The sequence below is a fragment of the Bufo bufo genome, chromosome 4 (assembly GCF_905171765.1).
Source record: "Bufo bufo chromosome 4, aBufBuf1.1, whole genome shotgun sequence".
NCBI lineage: Eukaryota > Metazoa > Chordata > Amphibia > Anura > Bufonidae > Bufo > Bufo bufo.
The window spans coordinates 604,505,037-604,521,118 of NC_053392.1; the positions used below are offsets into that span (position 1 = coordinate 604,505,037).

Below are 16,082 nucleotides of genomic sequence, written 5' to 3' on the forward strand. Positions count from 1 at the left end.
TCCTGTACTGATCCTGAGTTACATCCTGTATTATACTCCAGAGCTGCACTCACTATTCTGCTGGTGCAGTCACTGTGTACATACATTACTTATCCTGTACTGATCCTGAGTTACATCCTGTATTATACTCCAGAGCTGCACTCACTATTCTGCTGGTGGAGTCACTGTGTACATACATTACATTACTTATCCTGTACTGATCCTGAGTTACATCCTGTATTGTACTCCAGAGCTGCACTCACTATTCTGCTGGTGCAGTCACTGTGTACATTACATTACTTTTCCTGTACTGATCCTGAGTCACATCCTGTATTATACTCCAGAGCTGCACTCACTATTCTGCTGGTGCAGTCACTGTGTACATACATTACATTACTTATCCTGTACTGATCCTGAGTTACATCCTGTATTGTACTCCAGAGCTGCACTCACTATTCTGCTGGTGCAGTCACTGTGTACATTACATTACTTTTCCTGTACTGATCCTGAGTTACATCCTGTATTATACTCCAGAGCTGCACTCACTATTCTGCTGGTGGAGTCACTGTGTACATACATTACATTACTTATCCTGTACTGATCCTGAGTTACATCCTGTATTATACTCCAGAGCTGCACTCACTATTCTGCTGGTGCAGTCACTGTGTACATTACATTACTTTTCCTGTACTGATCCTGAGTTACATCCTGTATTATACTCCAGAGCTGCACTCACTATTCTGCTGGTGGAGTCACTGTGTACATACATTACATTACTTATCCTGTACTGATCCTGAGTTACATCCTGTATTGTACTCCAGAGCTGCACTCCCTATTCTGCTGATGAAGTCACTGTGTACATACATGACTTCTTTCACATTAGCGTTAGGCTTGCCCGACAGGGGAACAGCCTGCTGGTTCCGTACTAATGCTTGCCCGTGTGTGCTGCCGGAAGTCCGCCCCGGCCCCATTCACTATAATGGGGACGGGCCGGAGAGGCGTCCGCAGCACGGAAAACATGCCGAGAGGAGGCCAGACAAAAAACGCAGCACGCTGCGGCTGCATCTCCAGTCCGTCCCTGTAATAGTGAATAGGGCCGGGGCGGACTTCTTCTGGCAGTACACGTGTGCAAACGTTAGTATGGATCCAGCAGGCTGTTCCCCTGCCGGGCAAGCCTAACTAACGCTAATGTGAAATAAGACTAATGTCATGTATGTACGCAGTGACTTCATCAGCAGAATAGTGAGTGCAGCTCTGGAGTAACTGACTGTATGTACACAGTGAACGGTATATGTAGTCCTATCTTCTGTTCCTGTGTCAGGCCTCTTGCTCTGTCTCATGTATAACAGGAATGCTCAACCTGCGTCCTTCCAGCTGTTGCAAAACTACAACTCCCAGCATTCCCGGACAACGTACAGCTTTGAGCCTACAGCAGGGCATGGTGGGAGTTTTAAAACTATAACAGCTGGAGGGCCGCAGGTTGAGCATCCCTGGTGTATAACACTGGAGCTTGTGTCCCTTCTTTATAGTTCAGTAGTCTGGCTGCGGGGCCCCTGTAGACTGGCGGGGCCCGGTTTTGTGCTGCAGTGTTTGTATACTGTGGTAATGCTGTGTACACAACAGATCGCCTCTTATCTATAAGCGGAGGGGCGGGGGCCCTTGTGTTGTGTTTGGGATTTCTGTGCACACAACAGCTAATGGCCGGTGACTACTTGAGACCCCCGGGGGCCACCTCCATATCCCCTCTGTTATCTGTTAGATAAGGGCAGGATGGGGTCTGGGTGTATACTGTAAATACAGCAGAGCTCAGGACGGGGACACAAGGGTAATGGGGCCCGTACACCTTCAGTAGCCGCCAGCCACACCGGTCCGCACCATTTCTCATGATCTTGGCTTGCTGTCAGTGAATGGGGACATCCTCATAATCTAAAGCTGAAATCTTGAGCCCGTGTGGGCAGTCTGCACCCTCCTCCTGCACTGTAGCATTCTTTTTTGGGGGAGGGGGGGGTTGTCTGGTTCACATTTTGAAGGCAGTAATGCTCAGCGTTATACGTCATTGGTATCTGATAGTCGCCATGTGAATCCGCTGTGCAATAATCAAAGTGTGAGCAGAGCCTTGGCCTCAATTCTCTTGACTTTCCTGATAGTTTGCTACAATGTATCGGTGCAGTGTAAATAATGTCAGAGGATAATGTAGACTGGATACAATTGTAACCAACCCCCGGCCGTCATAGGGATAAGGTCCGGGCAGGTTTCTGGAGGGTAAAGGGGTTTCCCCATCTCAGACAATGGGGGGGGGGGGGGGGCATATCACTAGGACTAGGATGGGGGGGGGGTTTATCACTAGGATGTGCCCCCAATGTCTGATAGGTGCGGATGCCACCTCTGGGACCCGCGCCAATCTCATAAACCCAGCTGGCAAAGTGAAGGAGGGCGCATCAGACAGGCGTGGGCACCCTCCATTCATTCTTATGGGGCTGCCGAAAATAGCTGAGCGCCGGCTTGGCTTTTTCCGTCTGTCCCATAGAACGGAAAAGAAACGCAGCGATATGCTCCCAGTGTCTGAGATAGGAATACCCCTTTATCATTGATGGCCCCATTCATTTGTATTAGGCTCTGTTCACACTTGCTGCACTTTTTCTGCATCTAGTAGCTTATTTCACCATGTCCCTCGGCCTAGGGCAGTGTCCCTCGGCTGAGCATGCTTGTCCCCTTAAGGGGGAAACCGCTGCCCGACTCCTCTGGGAAAGGAGAAGACATGTTGAAATCTAGCAGCTCAATCCTAGTCACTTGAATGGGACTGATATGTAGGAAGGCCATGGGGGTTATCTGCTCGCCCCTCCGCGATTTATGGGTGTTATCTGCTCGCCCCTCCGCGATTTATGGGTGTTATCTGCTCGCCCCTCCGCGATTTATGGGTGTTATCTGCTCGCCCCTCCGCGATTTATGGGTGTTATCTGCTCGCCCCTCCGCGATTTATGGGTGTTATCTGCTCGGCCCTCCGCGATTTATGGCTTTTCTTCCTCTGAACTCTCGCCCAGGATTTTCTTTGTGCATTCTCGGCCTTTGCCTTTATAATGGGTCTTGCAGACGGCTGACTCATTCTTTTAATGGGGGGATGGGGGCTATTCCCAAAAAAGTGTTCTCCAGGACACAATGATAGGGATGTGGCTACCCCGTGGGAACAGTTTCAGCTTCTGGGAAATCAGCAGAGTGACAGCGTATACCTCTATATATAACGGGGGGGCTTGGTAAGTGATCCCCCACTAAGCTTTCCCAGAGATGGATATAATTCTGCTCAGCAGCTTTGTAAATATACTCTGCCTCAATTTCTCGCCGGTTTTAGGCTCTCTGCTTTCCGCCAGTGAATAGAAAACTATGGTTTGCATTCATAGGCGCTCCTCACAGCTGAGGGTTTGCTCCAGGACTCCCACGTCACTCGATGTTGTTTCTGCAGCTGCAGTTCTTTCCCCTTGCTTTTTTCCAGGCGCCGTCGTCTTCCTCCACGAACACCATCCCGGCGCGAACAATGCGTTCTTCCTCCAGTACAATTAAAAGGAAAAACCATCCACGTAAACAACAAGCCACACTGTCCCAGACCTAGCAGAGCCGAGTCGGCGCTGAGCCCGGGTACACAGGTCTGCCATGATTACCACCCCCCCCCCGCATGTTTCTCTCTGAGCTTCGGGTTATAAAGATTGTCAGCTCCTCGGGGCGTCTTCCCCCCCAATCACCTGCATTGTTTTACTGGAGACGTCTCTTCTGGCGCTGATCATTTTCCAGGGATTTGGGGTCAGGTTACCCACTCGCAGGATTTACTCTGAGAAGATATCTAAATCCATAGACGCGATCGTCCTCCTAAGGCCTCTTTCACACGACCGTTTTTTTTTTTTCCGTTTTGCGGGCCGTTTTTTGCGTTCCGTATACGGTCCGTATACGGAACCATTCATTTCAATGGTTCCGCAAAAAAAATGGAATGTACTCCGTTTGCATTCCTTTTGCGTTTTTCCGTTCCGTTAAAAGATAGAACATGTCCTATTATTGCCCGCAAATCACGTTCCGTGGCTCCATTCAAGTCAATGGGTCCGCAAAAAACGGAACACATAAGGAAATGCATCCGTATGTCTTCCGTATCCGTTCCGTTTTTTGCGGAACCATCTATTGAAAATGTTATGCCCAGCCCAATTTTTTCTAGGAAATTACTGTATATGCCATACGGAAAAACGTAGCGGAAACAAAAAACGGAGCAACGGATCCTTTTAAAATGGACTGCAAAACACTGAAAAAGCCATACGGTCGTGTGAAAGAGGCCTAAGGGGGCAGTTTTATATAAACTATCCACACCCCTACGTAGTGGTGTACAATGTCGTATAGCAGAGCACAGCGCTCGTCCTGTAGACAATGAATGGCGTTGCGTCAGACGTGCAATCTGCCCTTCCGTTTATACAGGGCACAAGACCCCTGTTCTTGAGATTGGTGGGGGTTTCAGTGTTTGGACCCTCGCCGATCAGGTACAGGGGATGCGTTTCCAAGTTGGCACTACCCTTTTAAATGATTGGGTTGGCTGCAGTTCTGTACATAGCTGGGTGGGTGCTGTTAGAGGACACGGCACTAAATCAACATTGCGGCGCCTTTTATCCTTAGGAATGGGGGGGGGGGGAGGGACACCAAAGTCCTATCCCCATTGATCATAAAGAAATGGCATGTCCTAGTGATGAGCCCTACCTTTATAAGATTGGACTATCCCTTTAAACACCATAACTTGGGTTGGACATACAACTTTTTTTTTTGTTACCATTGGCAACAAAGAGGACATTTAAAAATGGCAGCCTGATATTATAGAAATATGGCCTTGCACTAAGTGTCCCTTTTATTAAAGAGGACCTGTAACCGCTCCGGACATCTGCACGACGCGCCGTTCTTCTATTATTCCTGCTAGAAGTTTATGAATGGAGTTTGCAATGGGTGTCACCAGTCCCTACACAGTCTGACATTATCCAATCACCGCTGCCAGTGTCACCCCCAACTGGGAACAACCAGCTGAACCTTCATTGCAAACTGCTAGCAATTCATTCATGGCTTCTAGCAGGAATAATAGAGGACGGTCCAATATAGTCCTAAGAAGAGACGCTCCAGAATTATTACCATAGTAAAGCAGACATGTCAGGAGAGGTGAGAGGTCCGCTTTAATGAAGCGTGGGGCACTTACCTGCCTGCCTTACCCACAGCACCCGTCTGTCACCCTGGTGATGGAGGGTGAACTGCACACGGATTAGAAAGTGTGAATTAATCTAACCCCATGATGCCTTGTGCGGTTCTCCCCGTGCACCCCTCTCCTCCTGCGGAGAACTATTCCTGGAATGTGTGACACGTAGATAAGATCCTGAGCGAGCGCTGAGTACACACTGTCACCCGCCGCCCATCCACCCAGCACTGAACGTACCGCCACAGCGAGGCACCTGCGTACATGTTCTGTTGAGTCCGACTTCCCGGACCGATTTTGGGTCCCTATGGCCTGTGTGTGTAATGTTCCGCAACTTTCTCATGTATGCTGCCTGTCGTTCTCAAGATCTCTGTTTGCTGTCAGCGGACGAAAACGAAGCTGGATACAGTAGCAGCAAACCTTCAGCTGTGAAAAGTAATGGTTCAAGACAGGTCTTTAGCCTGTAAATAGGCAAATGAGCTCCTATTGGCCAAACCAGAGAGCCACCTGTCGATAGCACGGTTTCGGGGTTCTTGCCCCTCATCAGTGCAGCGCTGGGTACCGTTTGGCCGATTGAGATACCAGTGCAGCTCAGAGGGGTACCGGCTCTCATTGAAGAGGGGCAGGGCTCCTAGCAGCCAAACCAGACACCTTTCTGTCGACAGGACTGTTTGGGGGTTCTTGCCCCTCATCAGTACAGTGGTGGGGGGCTGGCTGCATAGGATTGCTTAGATGTTGCAGAGTCTGTTCTCTGAGAGCCTGTCACCCCAACCTTGGGAGTCGTCTGAGGGATCTCGTGCTCCCAGCCAGTACCCTGCCCTGTACTGATGAGGGGCAAGCGCCTAGATGTTATGTACCCAGTAAAAGTATTGTAGAGCTTACACCCCAATCTCTGGGGCTCCAGCATCCTGAGCTTCCTTCTGGGCATGCCCGGAAAGGCCAGTACGACAGAATTGACGTACTGGCCTTTCTGCTCTACGAAAGGGAGACGATTCTTAGATTTTATGGCTGCGAGGAGTTAATGAGGGGCACAGCTTTACCCCTGGCATATTTATCAGTAGTTCTGGGGTGCATTTGCTCTATAAACATTAAGGACATCTTCTGGTCTCGGGCCCATGTCTCGATGCCTCCGCCGGGCTGTGCCATCATCCGGATGAGGCTTCTTCCTAGTCGCACAGGGCAGTGATACTGACAGATCAGCCTGTGCCCAGGAAACGGGAAGAACCAGTTATCAGGAGGTGGAGGAGGTGCCCACCATGACTCACGCCGGGATCGCTGTGCGCCTGGATACTGGTGACATCATTGCCCACAGAACGATACAGAGCATGTGAGTCACCCCAGGACGGTGTAATGTGCATCACCCTTGTCTTACTGTACATGTACGGTATTCACACAGTGTGCTCCTGGACAGTGCTGTGCGCCAGCGGCAAGCGCCACATGTGCCGCCGCTTATCTACAACCAGTTCTCAGCTGTGCTGTTTCGGATGTGTCTCTGCCCACGGGCGTAGATAGCGGCAGCACTCGCTTGACATTGGACAGTGCCCTGTATGGCGTTTTCTCTTGACCCCCTTTATGCTTTACCATACTATGCCCAAATAATACAAACTGTGCCTTTTAAGGGTTACCTATGTAGGTAGGTAATGTAGTTGCATCCTAGAACGTGCCCTTCCAATAAGTAATGGCACCATGTGGGAGTTGGGGTGCCCAGGTGATGCACTTTTTTGCAACCAACCCTAAACCTGGCCCTGGGGGCTAGAGGGATGGCGGATCATGAAGCCACTCTGCCCTTAAAGGGGTTGTACCCGAAAAATATTCTACAGTTTTCAAACCAGCATCTGCATCTGAATACTTTTTTAATTGCATGTAATAAAAAATTTTGCATAGCTACTGAGTTATTCAATAAAATGTATCTGCATAGCGCCACCTGCTGTTTGTGTTCTCTCATTTCTTTGTCCTGCTCACTGAGAAGGCCGCACATGCTCAGTTTCATCCTTCCACTACCTCCTGAGCTGTGATGGGGAGAGCATGGACACGCCTCCTGAGCTGTGATAGGGAGAGCATGGACACGCCTCCTGAGCTGTGATAGGGAGAGCATGGACACGCCTCCTGAGCTGTGATAGGGAGAGCATGGACACTCCTCCTGAGCTGTGATAAGCAGAGCCTGGACACGCCTCCTGAGCTGCAGCAGAGAAGACACTCCCCTTGAGCGGTCAGCTTAATATAAATCTAGCAGAGCAATGAATGAGGAGATCTCTGGATCCATGTGAGGTCCAGGGCCGGTTCTGGCTTTGTTAGAAGGAGATTGTCATGTCCTATAGGAGGTCTGTTTTTCATTTTTTTACATTAGTCATGGGATCAATCCTTTTAATGTTTAGATACAGCCCTGTGAAAATATGCAGAATTTTTTTTTTCCTTCAGGTGAAGGGAAGCCTTGGTACAGCTGTATTGGTGCTCGTACCCAGCTGCCATCTTGGCACATAATAGCTTATATCACTGGTATTCACTATATGAATATACCAGGGCAGAATGGTGTGATGGCACTGCCCCTGGCCACCAGGAAATGTCAGGTTTTGTCCTCTTGTGCCTCTGTTCTGCTGGTTTTCCATGCCACGTCTAGTCAATGTGCACGTTTCGCATCTGCTGCGTAGCGATCGCCACCTCACATTTGCAGATGAGTCTCGCCCCTTAGATGTAAGTTGATTTGTGCAAAAAATCAGCAGTGATTGCTGCATCCTGACTCCTGGGAAAACTATATCATCAGTAATGTAAATCTGCCTTCACTGTGAGGCGTGCTTACCTACATCAGGGAGAAAGCTTATGCCCCTCTCATCACATACCAACGACGCCCCAAAAACCCCCTCCAAGAATACGAAATGCACTGATATGGCTTGTAACTAGTTATCTCAATGTACACGGTATCAAACCAAAAATACCCCATGGACTGACTGGACTTTCCCCAATCGTTGATCACCACATCCTGACTGTCTGATCTGGCCGACCGCGCTACAGGGAGAAGCCTGCAGGTTATAGGAGGGACCAGTCATCGACGAGCGGTGGCATTGTATTGCTCAACAGTGCTGTCCATACACAGGAGAAAGCTGACTCTTCCAGGAGATAGAGATATCTACCAGGCATTATGATATTAACACAACCATAATCTAGACCACCAGGAGTTCTGACATTGCTCCTCCACTAGACCACCAGGAGTTCTGACATTGCTCCTCCACTAGACCACCAGGAGTTCTGACATTGCTCCTCCACTAGACCACCAGGAGTTCTGACATTGCTCCTCCACTAGACCACCAGGAGTTCTGACATTGCTCCTCCACTAGACCACCAGGAGTTATGACCTTGCTCCTCCGCTAGACCACCAGGAGTTATGACCTTGCTCCTCCACTAGACCACCAGGAGTTCTGACATTGCTCCTCCACTAGACCACCAGGAGTTCTGACATTGCTCCTCCACTAGACCACCAGGAGTTCTGACATTGCTCCTCCACTAGACCAGCAGGGAGGCTAGTATTCATGCCTCGCTTTCCGAGACCCTCAGGGATTGTGACATTGCTCCTCCACAAGACCACCAGGGAAGAAAGTATTAATCCTCTCCATTGTGGCTGGCTACCATCTGGGGATGGAGCTGGGTTAAAGAGGTGGGGTATTATGTCTGCTGTATCATTGGGAGGCATTTTTCCCCCTTTTAACCATTTGATCCCCCTAGGGGGTGGGGCGGTTGTTTTTCAGCGACCGCTCGCGGATGCGTCACGCTTATTGTACAGCCGGCTGTCGTGTGAATCACTTGTCTGTGCTGACGAGATCTGTTTGCTCAAACCGTTCCACTGTAAAGCTAATATTTCCATATGGCTGCAGATAATGAACTGTTTTACATGTAGGCCAGCTAGAGAGCGTCCAGCATGCCCTGATCTATGGCAGGGGCGGCCAGTTTGCATTTTTTAGTAGCCCAGAAACAAAAATATCCATAGGAGCCAAATTTCTAGGAGTCACCGGGCTCCAGAGGCTTGTACTCTCCTTGACAAAAAAAAAATATACCGGTATATAAAAAATACCGCCCCCAGATTGACAGCAAAACTCATCAGGCATGTAAATGATAAATGTAACTGATTACAGGTGTGCTCTGATTAGATACTGGGTCTTGCCACAATGGGGCGTAAAATTGCTTCCACCGCTGCCCTTTGAAAAGGCTCTCAGATGCTACTTTTGGGTAGTTTACCTCCTGTGAAAGGTGGTTGACTGATACATGCCTTTACAACGCACTGGAAGACGTCTTGCCCAGTTGACAGATTTTGAGATTTTGTAAGATATACTATACTGCACTGTAGTATTCAGGGTAAATATCTGTGTCGGCACTTTGTGATTTAAATAAGTGGGTTTTGGGTTGCAGTTTGGGCACTCAGTCTGTAAAAGGTTCGCAATCACTGATCTAGGCCATTCTGACTTGGCTGTTAGGAGGTGGTGAGGGCAGTGGTTGCATGAGGACAGCCCAGGCAGACCACCAGTAGAAAAGATCGTTTGATCCGCTGACGAGCACAAGCAACTCCCAAAGTTTCGTTGTCCACCATCCAGACACAGGCGGTCCCTTCATTACTCCCGTCTCTGCCTGGAACATTTCCAGGCATGTAGCAGAAGGAAATTTTGGTGTTATGGCGCTCATTACGTGTCCCGCCATTGACAGCCAGCCACAGTCGCCTTTGTTCTTGTGTCCGGGCCTCCTCTTGTGTCCGGGCCTCCTCTTGGGTCCGTGCTCGGGGCCGGGCCTCCTCTTGGGTCCGGGCTTGGGTCCGTGCTCGGGGCCGGGCCTCCTCTTGCAGTCACGTCCATTTATCATTATTACAGTCTCGCAGAGAGTTTCATCTCCTCCTTGGGGCGATATTCTCTTTGCTCAGCGGGTGTACATTTTTATTCTACTTACAGTTGCAAGAAAAAGTATGTGAACCCTTTGGGATGATATGGATTTCTGCACAAATTGGTCATAAAATGTGATCTGATCTTCATCTAAGTCACAACAATAGACAATCACAGTCTGCTTAAACTAATAACACACAAAGAATTAAATGTTACCATGTTTTTATTGAACACACCATGTAAACATTCACAGTGCAGGTAGAAAAAGTATGTGAACCCCTAGACTAATGACATCTCCAAGAGCTAATTGGAGTGAGGTGTCAGCCAACTGGAGTCCAATCAATGAGATGAGATTGAGGTGTTGGTTACAGTCACCCTGCCCTATAAAAAACACACACCAGTTCTGGGTTTGCTTTTCACAAGAAGCATTGCCTGATGTGAATGATGCCTCGCACAAAAGAGCTCTCAGAAGACCTACGATTAAGAATTGTTGACTTGCATAAAGCTGGAAAGGGTTATAAAAGTATCTCCAAAAGCCTTGCTGTTCATCAGTCCACGGTAAGACAAATTGTCTATAAATGGAGAAAGTTCAGCACTGCTGCTACTCTCCCTAGGAGCGGCCGTCCTGTAAAGATGACTGCAAGAGCACAGCGCAGACTGCTCAATGAGGTGAAGAAGAGTCCTAGAGTGTCAGCTAAAGACTTACAAAAGTCTCTAGCATGTGCTAACATCCCTGTTAGCGAATCTACGATACGTAAAACACTAAACAAGAAGGGATTTCATGGGAGGATACCACAGAGGAAGCCACTGCTGTCCAAAAAAACATTGCTACACGTTTACAGTTTGCACAAGAGCACCTGGATGTTCCACAGCAGTACTGGCAAAATATTCTGTGGACAGATGAAACCAAAGTTGAGTTGTTTGGAAGAAACACCCAACACTGTGTGTGGAGAAAGAGGCACAGCACACCAACATCAAAACCTCATCCCAACTGTGAAGTATGGTGGTGGGGGCATCATGGTTTGGGGCTGCTTTGCTGCGTCAGGGCCTGGACGGATTGCTATCATCGAAGGAAAAATGAATTCCCAAGTTTATCAAGACATTTTGCAGGAGAACTTAAGGCCATCTGTCCACCAGCTGAAGCTCAACAGACGATGGGTGTTGCAACAGGACAACGACCCAAAGCATAGAAGTAAATCAACAACAGAATGGCTTAAACAGAAGAAAATCCGCCTTCTGGAGCGGCCCAATCAGAGTCCTGACCTCAACCTGATTGAGATGCTGTGGCATGACCTCAAGAAAGCGATTCACACCAGACATCCCAAGAATATTGCTGAACTGGAACAGTTCTGTAAAGAGGAATGGTCAAGAATTACTCCTGACCGTTGTGCACGTCTGATCTGCAACTACAGGAAACGTTTGGTTGAAGTTATTGCTGCCAAAGGAGGTTCAACCAGTTATTAAAGGGTTTCTATCACTTCGTATGCCATAATTAGCTCTCAGACACTAGCGATCCGCTAGTGTCTGCTCTGGCCAACCATCCTAATATAAGAGCTTTTTGGGCAGCCGTTTTGCTAAAAAAATAACTTTTATAAATATGCTAATGAGCCTCTAGGTGCTATGTGGGCGTCATTAGCACCTAGAGGCTCCGTCTACCTTCATACACAGCCACCGCCCAGCGCGTCCCTCCAGCCCGCCCATCTCCTGCTGAATGCGATCCTCCGTGTGACGCAGCGGACGAATTCTCGCGCATGCGCCGTGCGCGGCTGTATTCGGCGCATGCGCAGAGAATGTCTGACCGCTCTTTGCTCAGACATCTCCACTGCGCCTGTTCCTTGGAGCACTATGACGTCATCGGCGCAGGCGCAGTGGAGATGTCTGAGCAGGGAAGCGGTCAGACATTCTCTGCGCATGCGCCGAATACAGCCGCGCACGGCGCATGCGCGAGAATTCGTCCGCTGCGTCACACGGAGGATCGCATTCAGCAGGAGATGGGCGGGCTGGAGGGACGCGCTGGGCGGTGGCTGGGTATGAAGGTAGACGGAGCCTCTAGGTGCTAATGTATAGCACATAGCACCTAGAGGCTCATTAGCATATTTATAAAAGTTATTTTTTTAGCAAAACGGCTGCCCAAAAAGCTCTTATATTAGGATGGTTGGCCAGAGCAGACACTAGCGGATCGCTAGTGTCTGAGAGCTAATTATGGCATACGAAGTGATAGAAACCCTTTAAATCCAAGGGTTCACATACTTTTTCCACCTGCACTGTGAATGTTTACATGGTGTGTTCAATAAAAACATGGTAACATTTAATTCTTTGTGTGTTATTAGTTTAAGCAGACTGTGATTGTCTATTGTTGTGACTTGGATGGAGATCAGATCACATTTTATGACCAATTTGTGCAGAAATCCATATCATTCCAAAGGGTTCACATACTTTTTCTTGCAACTGTATAAGATGTACAGATGGGAAAAGAAGGCACAGGGTGTCGGTAAGAGCCCTCAGGTGCCCCATACAGCTAATTGTGCTTGGATTAGTACATCTATTTCCATAAAGACAGTGGATTGCGGCAGTTTCTTTGCTGGTCCAGTATTTGATTGAGAATCTCTTCCTAGGACACATAAACCAGTGTAGTTGCCTGCAATGTGTGGCTCTTCATTGTCATTTACCTGTTTGCTTTTTCCCGGTTTTCTTCTAGATGTTTCTCACGGTGTATCTAAGTAACAATGAGCACCATTTTAGCGAGGTGCCGGTCACTCCTGAGACCACCTGTAGAGACGTCGTGGAGCTGTGCAAGGAGCCTGGAGAGACCGAGTGCCACCTGTCTGAAGTCTGGCGAGGCACAGGTATGTCTCTTCTGTATCTCTGGCCAAACATGGCTGATATGTAACTCCTTAACAACCCTAGACCATCAGGGAAGCTAGAATTAACTCTCCCACCTCCCTAGACCACCAGGGGACTGGTATTGGCTCCTCTACTACACTACGATACAATACACTTTATTGATCCCCATGGAAGCTGGTAGTAACTCATCCACTACTATAGACCAGTAGGGAAACCTCATATTAACTCCTCCGCTACCCTCCTAGACCATCAGGGAACCTGGCAGTAACTCGCCCAGTCCACTAGACCACCACATATGCTCGTATTAACCTATTTACTATAATTGACCACCAGATAATTTGGTATTAAATCATCCACCACACTAGACCACCAGAGAAACTGATATCAAGTGTGTATTCCAGTTTTGTGAAGTCACCCCTATTCACAGATTTTAGATCTGTGGTGGTCTTACCAATGGGAGCCCCACAGTTCAAGAGAACGGGGACCCCACACCCTGTGGGCCCTCTGAAATGAATGGTGCAGCGAGTGGGGCATGTCCATAAAAAAAGAATGGATTGGCTGCACGCATGCCCGTCTCGCCGCTTCGTTCATTCCAGGGGGCCCCGCTGGGTGCAGGGTGTCAGCCGTGGGATGCCCACCTATGAATGGGGGATAACGTTACATAACTGGAATACCACTTTAAGTAGGCCACCAGGGAAGCTGGTAATAACCCTCCAGACCAAGAAAATGTGCATTAACCTCTTCAGCACCCTAGACCACCAGGGAAGTATAAAATAGATCTAAAAATAATTTATTTTCTGTTGCGTAAATTTCGAGTCCAGTGATGTGACGGCTGTATGCTGGGTGCTCTGACTGGCAGCAGCTTTCTTACCACTCCCAAATAACCAGGGTGTTCAGGTTTATAGGAAGGTCGAGGGAGACGTCCTGATCCGTCACATTGGTCGCTGACGGCTTTCTCGCTCTCTTCGCTGTCCCTTTAGTCACGGGCTCTGCGTGGTCCATGAGCTCTTTAAATATATCTGTGGGTAAAGTTAGGGTTGTGCCGCGTAACCGGACAGCGCGGGGATGACAGTGCGGACGATGGTTGCGCAATGCTGTTTGTCCTGGAGAAGAAAGGGGCTTTGTGCCGGCAGGACAAAGCGCCCGCAAGTCTCTATTTGTGGGAGGAATGTGAGGGCTGTGCTGGTGGAGCAGCTTACAGCCAGCGTGCTCGCCTTCACAGCACGGGTCAGCCAGGCATATATCAGCACAGCTACACAGACTATGCCTCCACTCACTCCCTGTGTCAGTCTTCACTGTATTTCTGCCATTCTAATCATGAATCGGGAGCCTCAGGATGAATTGGACTGACCCTCAGATATCTGATATAACATTTTTTACATCTCTTCTGCAGCTTAAAACACTTTTTCTAAGCAGATTATATATATAATATAATATAATTTCATTTATTTTTTAATTCTTTTTAATTTTAAGTGGCTGTTTTCTTTCAGAAACTGTGCCACTCCTGTGGGTGGATTACATCTGGTATTGCAGCCTAGATCCATTGAGTTGAACAGGACTGAGCTGTAATACCACGCACCGCCTTTGGACAGGTGGGGCGATGTTTTTGGCCCTTTAAAGCTTGGCTATCCCATAGAAATAAATGGAGGCCGTATGCATGCCCGACCAGTCTCTCTTCATTTCAGGGGACGGGAGGGCATACCGGGCCCTAGCTCTTGTCATCGGTGGGAGTCCCAGCGGTAGGACCCCACCGATCTAATACTTATCCCCTATCACTAAGCAGAATACCCCTTTAACAGCAGGTATGTGGCGATGCACGGCGATGGGTGTATATTTGGTACATGTGAGTGTATTTCCCCCGCCCCGTCTTGGACAGGGAAGAAGTGTGTGTTGCTCATGTACTTCATTCTTCTTGTGAACGTGCCAATAACGTTGTGTTCCAGAACGCCCTGTGGCAGACAACGAGCGCATGATTGATATTCTGCAGAAGTACGGCATGCAACGCAACGAGGTCCGATTCTGCCTACGCCATGAGCGTCCGCCATCTAGAGAATCGGGTGAGTGGCCCTGATTCCTATAATCAGTATAACTCTAATATGTTGTCAGTGAAAAGTAGCATCCACGTAATCTTCCTGTGGTCTGTGGTCCCCCTCTCTCTGCCTGAAGGCTCGGTTACAGTAATACGGTAGTAAGGGGGAGGGGGATGCAGCTGCAGGTTTTTTTTCTTCTCACATTTCGGTCACATAACTCTGGAAGTCTCCGGAAATAAAGAACGCCAATATGAAAGAGACTTAACACGTTATGTGTTTCAATTACTGAAATATAACAAGGATCCGGTTCTGGCGACTGTCTTCCAGGCTTTACAGTCACTGGAGTGTCGGCAGGTACATGACACATAAAAATCAGAGGTTACAATTATATATTGATCTGTGTGATAGCAAACAGCTATATTTTTATTTATAGATTTGTTGTTTTTTAAATATTTACTTTTTTAGTTATTTTATAGCTTATATCTGCATGTCCAACCATCCCCATCCCTGTTATTAAGGGTCCATTCACACATCCGTATGTGTTTTGCGGATCCACAAAACACGGACACCGGCAATGTGCGTTCCGCATTTTGCGGACCGCACATCGGCGGCACTTTAATAGAAAATGCCTAATCTTGTCCGCAATTGTGGACAAGAATAGGACATGTTCTATTTTTTTTTTCGGGAACAGAATTGTGGACCCGGAAGTGCGGATCCGCATTTCCGGATCCGGACAGCACATGGTGTGGCCCCATAGAAATGAATAGGTCCGCGATTCTGTTCCACAAAATGCGGAACGGAATTGCGGACGTATGAATGGAGCCTTAACTAAATACTATTTTGAATAATTAATAATTATCATAATAATTTGTCGTTCATATTCCTATCAATATTATTACTCTATACAAAATTAAAATAATACAAACTAAAATAAAATATAGTACTATAACGGCAAATTATTTTTCACATTTCCTACTATTTACTAATTAATATACTACAGCATAACTATTCAAATCAGAAAAAACAAAAAAACCAAAGGTACTGATGTCAAATTTGTATTTATTTAATTTTCATATAACAAAACATGATTGTAACTTAATTAAAATATACTGTAAACCAATAAAAATGTACTGTTGAAAAATAAAAATCTGATGTCTAATGTTGGCT

At 47.8% G+C, this 16,082-nt stretch overlaps 1 protein-coding gene across 3 annotated transcripts in view; it reads left to right on the plus strand.

Annotated features, from left to right (window-relative positions):
* Positions 1 to 16,082, plus strand: part of TP53BP2 (tumor protein p53 binding protein 2) — a 58,059-nt gene that overhangs the window by 7,954 nt on the left and 34,023 nt on the right. For all 3 annotated transcript variants that reach the window (XM_040430571.1, XM_040430572.1, XM_040430570.1), the window contains exons 3-4: positions 12,740 to 12,887; positions 14,829 to 14,942. In XM_040430571.1, coding sequence (XP_040286505.1) covers positions 12,740 to 12,887; positions 14,829 to 14,942 — 262 coding nt within the window. The remainder of the gene's footprint in view (positions 1 to 12,739; positions 12,888 to 14,828; positions 14,943 to 16,082) is intronic.